The following is a 12,527-nucleotide window of genomic DNA, read 5'->3' as shown; positions in this document are numbered from 1 at the left end:
GACTTATCATGATCAGTATAAGGGGGGTCATCTCTATGTTCCCCGGTCGCATACGCCTCTGCCTTTGCTGATTCAGCATTTTTGTTACGATTAGGGGGTAGTGTTAGGGTCAGGGTCAGGGTTAGGGGGTAGTGTTAGGGTCAGGGTTAGGGGGTAGTGTTAGGGTCAGGGTCAGGGTTAGGGGGTAGTGTTAGGGTCAGGGTAAGGGGGTAGTGTTAGGGTCAGGGTTAGGGGGTAGTGTTAGGGTCAGGGTTAGGGGTTAGTGTTAGGGTCAGGGTTAGGGGGTGGTGTTAGGCTCAGGGTTAGGGGTAGGGTCAGGGTTAGGGGGTAGTGTTAGGGTCAGGGTTAGAGGGTAGTGTTAGGGTCAGGGTTAGGGGGTAGTGTTGGGGTCTGGGTTAGGGGGTAGTGTTAGGGTCAGGGTTAGGGGGTAGTGTTAGGGTCAGGGTTAGGGGTAGTGTTAGGGTCAGGGTTAGGCTCAGGGTTAGGGGGTGGTGTTAGGTACAGGGTTAGGGGGTGGTGTTAGGGTCAGGGTTAGGGGTTAGGGGTTAGGGTTAGGGTCAGGGTTAGGGGGTAGGGTTAGGGTCAGGGTTAGGGGTTAGGGTCAGGGTTAGGGGGTAGGGTTAGGGTCAGGGTTGGGGTGGTGTTAGGGTCAGCGTTAGGGGGTGGTGTTAGGGTCAGGGTTAGGGGGTAATGTTAGGGTCAGGGTTAGGGGGTAGTATTGGGGTCAGGGTTAGGGGGTATTGTTAGGGTCAGGGTTAGAGGGTAGTGTTAGGGGTTAGGGTTAGGGTCAGGGTTAGGGGTCAGGGTTAGGGTCAGGGTTAGGGGGTGGTGTTAGGGTCAGGGTTAGGGTCAGGGTTAGGGGGTAGTGTTAGGGTCAGGGTTAGGGGGTAGTGTTAGGGTCAGGATTAGGGGGTGGTGTTAGGGTCAGGGTTAGGGTCAGGGTTAGGGGGTAGTGTTAGGGTCAGGGTTAAGGGGTAGTGTTAGGGTCAGGGTTAGGGGGTAGTGTTAGGGTCAGGGTTAGGGGGTAGTCTTAGGGTCCGGATTAAGGGATAGTGTTAGGGTCAGGGTTAGGGGCAGTGTTAGGGTCAAGGTTAGGGTTACACTCCAGCCCCCCCCCCCCTCCTCCTGAGGTGTTGAATGTTTTCCAGAAGCACCTCGGTGCCCCCCAAAGTCCTTCTCCAGGACTTCTCTGAACTCCTCCCACACCCGCTCCATCTTTGCCTCGTACACAGCAGAGGCTGCAGCCCTTCAGACCTGTCAGTACCTTAGAACCACCTCCGGAGTCTTCTGGGAGACCAGATACTGAAGGCCTCCTTCTTCGGACAGCTTCCCTGACCACCGGTGTCCACCACGGTGTTCCAGGGTTACCGCCCCTTGAGGCAGCTAAGACGCTGAGGCCACAGCTCACCGCTGCAGCTTCAGCAGTGGAAGCTTTGAACATCGCCCACTCCGGTTCAATGCCCCCAACCTCCACAGGGACGCCAGAAAAGCTCCTCCGGAGGTGTGAATTGAGGATCTCTCGGACAGGGGCCTCCTCCAGACGTTCCCAGTTCACCCGCACTACTGGTTTGGGTTTACCCGGTCTGTCCAGAACCTTCCCCATCCTCTGACCCACTCACCCAGATGGTGATCAGTTGACAGCTCTGCCCCTCTCTTCACCGAGTGTCCAAAACATACGGCCTCAGATCAGATGAGACCATCACAGACTGGATCCTGGACCTTTGGCCTAGGGTGCTCTGGTACCACGTACACGTATGAGCATCCTTATGTTGAACATGTTGTTAGTTATAGACAATCTGAAACTAGCACATAAGTCTAACAACCCTACCAGGAGCACTAAGATGATGGTTCCCGGAAAGGATTATATATACAGTGTCGTGTCCTCACATGTACACACGAGAACCAGCAGCTTCCTTTATTACTTAAGCAGATTTGTGTTTAGTTCTGCTTCCTCTGTTAAGTTTATAAATATAGTTTTTAGTTTTGCTGCTTAACGGGATACTTTGCCATAATTATGCATTTTTCTTCCCCCTGCAGTATGAACAACGCAACCCTCGACATGGATATTCTACAGCTTGAGGGGTTGAAGGTCGGCCCCCAGTCCTCCGTTCCCGCCTTCATCATCCTCTTCCTCGTCTACATCTTCATCATGGTGTCCAACATCGGCCTGGTGGTCCTGATCTTTATGGAGCAGAGCCTCCACCAGCCCATGTACCTGCTCGTCTGCAACATGAGTATTAACGATGCGTTCGGGGCGACGGCAGTCATCCCTCGCATGCTCAGTGATATTTTTACTCCCATGACACAGCGGTACATTCACTATTATGAGTGTGTCATTCAGGCCTTCTGTTCTCACTTCTATGCAGGACTCTCTCACAACGTGCTCATTATCATGGCCTTCGATCGCTACGTGGCCATCTGCAACCCTTTACGATACGCCACCATCATGACCCACAGGATGGTGGTGAAGCTGTCGTTATCGGCCTGGGGGGTAGCGTTCTTTTTGATTGTAATCCTCATGAGCCTCAGCGTCCGCCTGTCACGCTGCAGGCGCAGGGTAAGCAACCCGTTCTGCGACAACGCCTCCTTGTTCAAACTGTCATGTGAGAACATCCTCATTAACCACATCTATGGCCTCGGCACTGCCATGGCCTTGATGGCCGTGTCCATGTGCAGCGTGATGCTCACCTACCTGAGGATCGCCATAGTGTGTTTGAGGAGTAAGAACAAGTCGCTGAACAGTAAAGCGCTGCAGACCTGCGCCACCCACCTGGCCGTGTACGTCATCCTGTTGTTTTCAGGCTTCATCATCATCATCCTCCATCGTTTCCAGAACTTATCAGATGAGAGGAAGATGTTGTTTATCTTGTTCCACGTGCTTCCTCCTTCCGTTAACGCTGTGATCTACGGACTGCAAATCAAAGCCATCCGAGAAAAAGTCATCGTCGTATTTACATCAAAAATATGATGAGAGTGTACGAAGTGACTAAACTCAATGACAAACAGAGACTGTGATGAAATTGAATTACTTGAAAAAAGGTCCAAATGAAACTGTTATTATCATTATAATTGTGTCCTTTTGACCGGATCCGTAATTCGATATTTTTGGGTGGTCGCACAAAGTTGACGCAAAATGGCAAAATATCAAAATATCAAAATATCAAATAACATAAACAAACTATTAAAATCCCCAAAGGGAAGTCGGGTCACTTTGTCCCACGCACATGAAAATCGGTTCACACATGTATTATACCAGATCTCACCTCAACCCAACAGGAAGTCGGCCATTTTGTGTTTAGTTTATTCTGCTCAAAATGAACTCCTCCCACAGATTTCCACAGGTCTTCTATCGACCGAGCTGAGCTTAGGTTGTACTCTGCAAGCCTGTCGGTCAAAGGGCGTCGCTGCTATGGCACAACAAACTACATATGAGTGAAAGTCGGTCCACCTGTGTAAGTCTAACAGGCTACTCCAAACAGGAAGTCAGCCATTTTGATTTTAGTTTATTCTGCTCAAAATGAACTCCTACCACAGATTTCCACAGGTCTTCTACCGACCGAGCTGAGCTTAGGTTGTACTCTGCAAGTCTGTAGGTCAAAGGGCGTCGCTGCTAGGGCACAACAAACTACATATGAGTGAAAGTCGGTCCACCTGTGTAAGTCTAACAGACTACTCCAAACAGGAAGTCAGCCATTTTGATTTTGACCTGTCATTTTGGCGTGATTACCACATGTTTTATCTTAACTTACCAGTACTAGGGATTTTATCCAATTAATTTTCTTGATGATCTAACGTTGTGCTCTGCATCTGTAGGTCAAAGGGCACGACCGCAATGCCGACGCCATTTTGGATCCATCACCGTGCATTTTCACAGCTCTCTATCCCACACACTTCATCCAAACTGCTTTAAAATGTATGTACATGATAACAGCCCCGCCCTCTACGCCTCCGTATGGTCAAAGCCGCAATCTCGCTCACGACACCCTCTTGTGGAAACAGGAAGTGCCATATTTTCCATCAACATTGTCCAACTTCCTCTAAACTACACATGTTTGAAGACGTTTCACCCGTGAACGCACCAGGCCATGTTTAGTTCAGCTCCTACTGCCCCCTGGTGGAGGAACTATCGACTTATCTTTGATCCACAACTTAGCTTTGTACGATTCGCTCCAAATTTCATGCGTGATGAGGGACCGCCCCTGAACGCACCCATCCACAACTGCTTAGTGCCACCTGGTGGATGAACGAAACATTGCATTTTTTTTGCCTCCTTCCTGGTTTTTCCTCCTTTCTCGTTTCATGCCCCAGCCCGGTATCTGTGTAAACGCCATGTTGACATGTCGTGTGGGAAAACTTCACATTAAGGGGGGCGGGACTTAGGATCAATTGCATAGACTGTATAATAAAGATGGAGATAATGGAGAAGTGCCTTAAAGCTGCATTCTCTCTAATGTCCAGCAGGAGGAGACTCCACTTAAAGCTGCATTCTCTCTAATGTCCAGCAGGAGGAGACTCCACTTAAAGCTGCATTCTCTCTAATGTCCAGCAGGAGGAGACTCCACTTAAAGCTGCATTCTCTCTAATGTCCAGCAGGAGTAGACTCCACTTAAAGCTGCATTCTCTCTAATGTCCAGCAGGAGGAGACTACACTTAAGCTGCATTCTCTCTAATGTCCAGCAGGAGGAGACTCCACTTAAAGCTGCATTCTCTCTAATGTCCAGCAGGAGGAGACTCCACTTAAAGCTGCATTCTCTCTAATGTCCAGCAGGGGGAGACTCCACTTAAAGCTGCATTCTCTCTAATGTCCAGCAGGGGGAGACTCCACTTAAAGCTGCATTCTCTCTAATGTCCAGCAGGAGGAGACTCCACTTAAAGCTGCATTCTCTCTAATGTCCAGCAGGAGGAGACTCCACTTAAAGCTGCATTCTCTCTAATGTCCAGCAGGAGGAGACTCCACTTAAAGCTGCATTCTCTCTAATGTCCAGCAGGAGTAGACTCCACTTAAAGCTGCATTCTCTCTAATGTCCAGCAGGAGGAGACTCCACTTAAAGCTGCATTCCCTCTAATGTCCAGCAGGAGGAGACTACACTTAAAGCTGAATTCTCTCTAATGTCCAGCAGGAGTAGACTCCACTTACACACATATATTTTTATACATAAAGTGTTTATATTTGTCCCAATATGAATAAAGTGTACTATTGTTTTTTTGTGCACATATAGAACATATATAAAATGATAGTACGCTTATATATAATTAATAATCTAACTCATGACACAATGAAGGACTGTTGCCGTCGGCCTCAGGTTTGGTAGAAAAACAATAGTTTGGGACGAGAAATCTGATACTTAAGGAATGTGAGAGTAGAAAATGGGGTTTAACCTGAGGACGGAGGTTTTTCTCTTTACAGAAATTTGCGGCTGATTGAAGAAATTGGGCGCCAAAGAGGCGGGGGCTTGCCTCTGCACCACCAGTGAACGAAGTGTGTATGCGAATATGCGTGAGAGTGTGTGTGTGGGATGAATGGCCTTAAATGTTCCAATACAGGGCGACACGGTGGTGTTGTGTGGTGGTTAGCACTGTCGCCTCGGGGTGGGGGGGGGGGCCCTTCTGTGTGGAGTTTGCATGTTCTCCCCGTGTCTGCGTGGGTTTTCTCCGGGTTCTCCGGTTTCCTCCCACAGTCCAAAGACGTGCAGGTGTTCGGTTCATTGATGACTCTAAATAACCCGTAGGTGTGAATGGTTGTCTGTCTCTGTTCGTCTCTATGTGTCCTGTGATAGACTGGCGTCCTGTCCAGGGTGGACCCCGCCTCACGCCCGATGTCAGCTGGGGTCGGCTCCAGCCCCCCGCGACCCCGACAGGGACAAGAGGTTGAAGATGAATGAATGAATGAATGAATGTTCCAATAAGGTTTTGTTTGAGGTGTTTGCAGAGACCTGACAGGTTCACTAACTGGGAATTCTGACACAAAATACAGAAAACGATTTCCTGTTGTTTTTATAATAAACTTTTTAAACTTTAAGAAGTCGTCTGGTTTTCCTTAAGTAAAGTGCCAGGGGCCGTTTAGTCCGCCAATAAAAAGGGGTCCGTCATTCTCCATGTGGTCTGTGGAGGAGGCTGACGGACTGGTGATATTGTGACTTTGATCAGAAATCACTTAATTGACATTTTAACGCACTGCGGACGTGTTGAATCCAGATCCAGTGTTTTCTTGTGCCTGCACTTCTATGTGAATTCAGATTATCCTTAAGGGCGCCCTCCCACTGTACCTCCGTCCCGTGCCCCGTGCTTTAGGGTCCTTGTCCCCCCCTCCAGCCCCGTTTGTACTCACACTACCTGGGCCTCGGAGGATGCTTCTTGCTGCCTATACGTCATCACGCCGTAACACGTCACACGCATTGATGACGTCATGGCGATGCGTGGCTTTGTTTCCAGATCTTTCCGTAGACCTCTGAGTTTTTGTGCGTCTTGTCGACTGTTTCTGAATCTTTTCATCGACCAAATCTGCAGTAAACACTCCACCTCCGCATCACACCAACGTGAACCTTTCACCGCCATTGTTTGAAATGTCCGCGCATGGTCCCTCCTTCTTTTTCTACGTCCCAACAGGCGCACAGAAAATGACCTCAGAACCGCCGTAGGCCTCGTGCTCGTACACGTTTGCACGCTCGTGCTCGTACACGTTTGCACGCTCGTGCTCGTACACGTGCGCACGCTCGTGCTCGTACACGTGCAAACGTGCTTTACAAAAGCCCACCTCTCCCAAACGGGCCGTGGACGGCAAGCGTGCCTCAGCTAGACGCAGAGCGGTTGCACTCACACTGGTCAAACGCACTAGGCTCTACCCGGAAAACCTGTTTTGGCGTGGTGCGGAGGGACAGTGTGAGTGCGCCCTTACTCTCATGTACTCTGTACAATCTAACACAAAGAGATTAAACTCTCCCAGAGACAACAAACACATCTTCATTTCATATCTGGGTATTACAGAAATATTAGGGATCATAACTGTAATGACTGATTTCATTGGTCATCGTTAATAACGTGGTGAACAGACATCAGAGACTAGACTGGATCCAGAAAAGGCATTTAAAGAACAGCTGAACCACAGAGAGTTGAGGTGACGTTGATGCCACGTTGACAGCAACAGTTGCCCGGTGAACCACAAAGGGTGGAGTGCCAGACGCTCAGTTTGCTGATAAAAAGGCGTCCGTCAGTCTCCGCGTGGTCTGTGTGGAGGAGGCTCAAGTCAACAGAGGTAAACCTGACACACTCACAATCTAGCATCGGTCTCTCCCACTGCTCAGCTGTTCCCTGAACGCTGCAGGAACCGTCACGTCTGCGTGTTTTTACCAGACGCTCGTTGCTCTTGTTGCTGGAAAAGCCTTAAAGTTTAGATGGCATGAAGTGGGGGCTGGTTTCTTGGTTTGCACCCATTTTAATGAACAGTGTATGTGCCTGATTATGTTTTCAGATGTATGTCTCAGACGCAGGTCTCCTGGCTGAGGGACGAGGTGTTTTTAAGATCAAACTGAAATCAATGCACAAAATACTGTGAATCTGTTTTTACCCTTATTCTGAAAAAGCCAATGTTCCTTCTATGCTGTAAAATATTAATATACCACTAATATCCGTGTTAACATGCAGGCGCATCAACTCAGTCCAGCGTTGGTGACGTCTGCACAAAAGCCTGTCGCTTTAAAACTTAATCATCATTTTTAAAGTGTTTTCTTTGGGGCGTGGATTTTTCCTGTGGTCCTGCAGCACTTTACTATTTTAAACTTCATGTTTTCAGACTTGGAGATGTTTTCATTCATTCAGATTTGCCTGATTTATATATTTATTAACATTTGGAATAAGGTCTAATTTGGAAAATATGCTTTTTAAATTACTTTAATTAAATTATGAATATTATATTTGGAATAATCCTTGAATATTAATCCAACTTTCTCTAGTTTTTATCATTTTAAACTTCCTGTTTTCAGACTTGGAGATGTTTTAATTCATTCAGATTTGTCTGTTTGATTATTAACAATTTAAAACATGAACTTTATGATTTAAAACCAAGGTTTGTCTTGATATAACTAATAAGATCTCTAATCTGTAACAAACCGTCACTTTGACCTCACTTTTCAATCACAACTGAAGGATATTTAAAAGGTTATTTTACACGTGTTTAAAGAGATACTGCACAACTAAAGTCAATTATATAACGATGACACACATAACTGCTGCTGTTAACCCTCCTGTTCTCCTAAGGGTCAATTTGACCCCATTTAATGTTTAACATCTCTAAATAATGTCATTTTTTTGCTTTATATTTATGACTTTTCCTCATTTTATGGGGACGACTCATAAAAAACCTAAAATTGTCATGATTATATATATTTTTTATTGTTCTTATCGTACATGTACTTGTCTCATCGATGTTCCTTTGGGTCACTTTGATAATCTGGATGATTTAATCTTTATTATTATTGTTTATTTTACAATTCAAATCTTATATGAGGTCAAATTCATGCTGCTGTGCTTGATAACGGACGTTACTTTCATTCCAGATGTTACAAATAACACAAAATAGCACTTAAAATAACAGAGTTACTTAAAACACACACACAGAAATCCCTCCATGCAGTTTAACATCAGTGATATTTTTCATTCTGTTAAATAAAAACATAAAGTACCCGACTTCACTTGAGTCACACTTTGATTATGATCATTTTCCAGATGTTTAACGGTCAAATTGACCCCAAGAATAAACGGTGTTGGTGAAATTTGAGGGCAACAGGAGGGTTAATATTGACATTTCTCACAAAATAAAAAAAATCATGGGTTGAAAATGGGTCAAAACGAGCGTTTTAAATCAGTCCAGACCGTTCAAGTCCGGTGCTGAGGCAGAGTCGACCGAGGCAACGTCCTCTGCACACTTTGTCTTCAGACTGTTTGAACGCAAAACTTCCAAACTGAGAGGATTATTCTGAACGTGCCGTCGACAGCGTCTTTGCAATTTCCTGAATGTTTGAAAACTGCTTCACTTTAAGAGAAGGTGACTTTAAGTTTGCATTTAAAATGACAAAAACATTTGATTCTTTAACATCATGTGGGGTTTCGTCGACGTGATCTGGTGGATTAAAACAGGAAACTCTTTAAGTCATGGGTGTCAAACTGATCCAGTAAAGAGTCGCTGTGGCTGCAGGTTTCCCTTCCAACCAAGCAAAAACACACCTGACTCCACTTACTCAACCACCTGAACTGTCTTCTCACAGCTGATTCGTTGGACCAGGTGTGTTTTTGATTGGTTGGAATGAAAACCTGCAGCCACAGCGACTCTTTACTGGATCACTTTCACACCTATGCTTTAAATAATCATGATCCAAACACACAACCACAGTCAGAGCCCCTGAACGCCCTCAGGTGCTTTCAGCTCTTCTGTCTGATTGCACCTCTGCTCGGGTCGAAGGTGTCAATCAGTCCCAGTAGACGCACCCACACGGTGCTGAGGAGAGGTTTAACCAACGGGATTAACTGAAAACACCTGCGAGGGAGTTCAGGGGCTTTGATTTGAACACCTGGTGAAAAACAATGATATTATAAAGCGACTGCTGTGGGGTTAACCCTCCTGTTGCCCTCAAATTTCACTAACACCATTTATTCTAAGGGTCAATTTGACCGTTAAACATCTGGAAAATGATCATAATCAATGTTGTTGCTTAAGTTTTAATGTCTTATGTATTCTCTGTGTATTTGTTGACGTTAATATCGTTTTAAATTAAACACAGCAGCAAACACCTTCTTTTACGTGTGTTTGGAAATAAACAGGAAAAAACACATATCTCACTAATTTAACTTAAACTGTTTAAAGGACATTCATGTGTGTTTTAAAGTAAGTTTATTATTAATAAGTACAATTTTGTGTTATTTATAATATTTGGAATTAAAGAAATTTCCATTATAAAGCACAGTAACGTGTATTTATGAATAGTTTTAATGTAAAATAGGTAAAAATAATAATGATTATATCGACTTTGACCCAAAGGAACATTGATGAAGTTTGTGTTCACGACATAAAAAACATAATCATGTTAATTTCAGGTTGTCCCAGTTGTTAAATTATGAAAAGTCATTAAATATGAAGCAAAAATAAATGATGTTAAGCATTTAGTTAGAGGTGTTAAACATTGAATGGGGTCTAACTGACCCTGAGGAGAACAGGAGGTTAAGAGGTTATTTTACACGTGTTGAAAGAGGTACTGCACAACTAAAGGAAATCATTTAACTACTGCGATGACACACATCACTGCCATTTCTCACAAAATAAAAAATGGGTTGAAAATGGGTCAAAACGCCCCCGAGCGATCAGTCCTGACCGTTCAAGTCCAGTGCTGAGGCAGAGTCGACCGAGGGGACGTCTCAGATTTCACGTGTGGACTTGAATCATTTATTTTTGCTTCTTCCTTTCAAGGCCTGAACCAGCTCACGATTCACCTTCATCATCGTTCAGTTTGATATCGAACAGGGTTGACTGAATTCTCTCTACGACCCTCCTCCTGCAGCATGGACAACCAAACTTCCAACATGGACGTTATATCCATTGAGGGGTTGAAGGTGAGCCCTCAGTCCTCCGTTCCCACCTTCATCCTCCTCCTCATCATCTACATCTTCATCATGGTGTCCAACATCGGCCTGGTGGTGCTGATCACCATGGAGCGGAGCCTCCACCAGCCCATGTACCTGCTCGTCTGCAACATGAGTATTAACGATGCGTTCGGGGCGACGACAGTCATCCCTCGCATGCTCAGTGAAGTTTTTACTCCAAGTGCAGAGCGCTATGTCCGCTACATGGACTGTGTCGTTCAGGCCTTCTGTGCTCACTTTCACGCAGGAACCTCTCACTCGGCCCTCATGATCATGGCCTTCGATCGCTACGTGGCCATCTGCAACCCACTGCGATACGTCACCATCATGACCACCAGGATGGTGGTGAAGCTGTCCGTTGGGGCGTGGGTGGCGGCCTTCATCTCCGTTGCAATCCTCCTGGGCCTAACTATCCGCTTGACGCGCTGCAGGCGAGTTATACTCAACCCGTACTGCGACAACGCCTCCTTGTTCAAGCTCTCGTGTCAAAATCTTCTCATCAATCACATCTACGGCCTCGGCAGTGCCGTGGTCATCCTGGGCTCTTCCCTGGGCAGCGTGGCGCTCACCTACCTGAGGATCGCCATGGCGTGTCTGCGCAGCAAGAACAAGGTGCTGAACAGCCGGGCGCTGCAGACCTGCGCCACCCACCTGGCTGTGTACCTGATCATGTTGGTTGTGTCATTCACCCCCATGATCATGCACCGGCGGCCTGAGTGGGCGGAGGGGGGGAAAGTGGCGTCCGTCTTGTTCTTCGCCATTCCCCCGGTCCTGAACCCCATCATCTACGGGCTGCAGTGTAAAGAGCTCAGACGGAAGATTGTAGGGGCATTTCACAAGAACAAAGTCATGAATGTGAAAAGTTTCCATTGATATCTTCTAAATATGATAATAAAGGTCTCATCAATCGAGTACCTTGAATTGGACGCACACTTTTCCTTAAAGCTGCGAAAAAATTAAAGAATTTAAAAGAATGGTTTCTGTCCTGAACCAGGTGCAGAAGCTTAGTTTTCTCTCTTGAATTAAAATGATTAAAGATGGGTATCTTCACCCCCCCCAAATACACCAAAGATAGACCACCTACCCCGGGTTTAAAGGCAGATTAACATTATTTTCTGGGTTTTTCAAATGGACAGATCCACTCAGCCGTTAGCACAAAGCAGTGATGCATGTTAGCACAGTAAGCTAATCAATGAGGTCATGAATAATGTGAACACTGGCACCGGCTGCGTCAATGTTAGCAAAGCAGCTAAGTCAACAAATTATGCTCAAACATGTCCACAGCCAGGTTCCATTGACAGAAACGGTGATTTTTCGTCACTGAAGGGAGGAGTTGCTGGTCCACAGCTGCATTTATTTGGTTTGTCTGTACTGTTTCTGTTTCTGTTTGATGAGGCAACGTCATAATACTGAAACCTGCGTGAGCTGATGTGACGCTTGAACATGAATGTTTTGATTGGAATACATAAGGAACAAGACCGGGACGTGTGAAAGAAATTCTCTGGGGTCCTCAGTGTTTCTTAAATCATGTCTTTACTGAGCTGCGTGCAGACAGCAGAGACGCTACCAACAACGCATCACATCACAGCACCGTACGAACATCACAGTAACAATAGCAACAAAAACACCACCCATTGTTTATGACCCCAGTAGATGTTATCAATGTTTTACGACCACAAATCGTCACCATCCGCAGCCCTCATGTGACACCTCTCCACAGTCCCCCAGCACTCACCAACAGCTTGAACGAGATTGTTACGTTAATCAACACACAGAAACCAAGGATTTATACTTTAAACTCAGGAAAACCCACAAAAATTGATTTCTCACAGAAGCTACAAATAAAAACCTAAAAAAAAAATAGTTTTAGGAGCATTTGATATAAATTTGATGTCTAT

At 45.8% G+C, this 12,527-nt stretch overlaps 2 protein-coding genes across 2 annotated transcripts; both read left to right on the top strand.

Moving 5' to 3' along the window:
• Positions 1 to 2,038: 2,038 nt before the first annotated feature.
• On the top strand, positions 2,039 to 2,968 carry LOC310956836 (olfactory receptor 52N5-like; the record flags this gene model as incomplete). Its single annotated transcript, XM_083927208.1, has 1 exon — positions 2,039 to 2,968. One exon carries the CDS (start codon positions 2,039 to 2,041, stop codon positions 2,966 to 2,968), a length of 930 nt encoding a protein of 309 aa, XP_083783334.1.
• A 7,580-nt stretch (positions 2,969 to 10,548) lies between these two features.
• Positions 10,549 to 11,502, top strand: LOC310956835 (olfactory receptor 52D1-like; the record flags this gene model as incomplete). The annotated part of the gene is made up of 1 exon (XM_083927207.1): positions 10,549 to 11,502. The coding sequence occupies one exon, from the start codon at positions 10,549 to 10,551 to the stop codon at positions 11,500 to 11,502; it is 954 nt and encodes a 317-aa protein (XP_083783333.1).
• Between the last annotated feature and the right edge of the window lie 1,025 nt (positions 11,503 to 12,527).

This window comes from Echiichthys vipera (assembly GCF_963691815.1).
Source record: "Echiichthys vipera genome assembly, chromosome: 14".
Classification (NCBI taxonomy): domain Eukaryota; kingdom Metazoa; phylum Chordata; class Actinopteri; order Perciformes; family Trachinidae; genus Echiichthys; species Echiichthys vipera.
The sequence above is the reverse complement of the archived record's forward strand: the minus strand, read 5'-3'. Positions and strand labels throughout refer to the sequence as shown.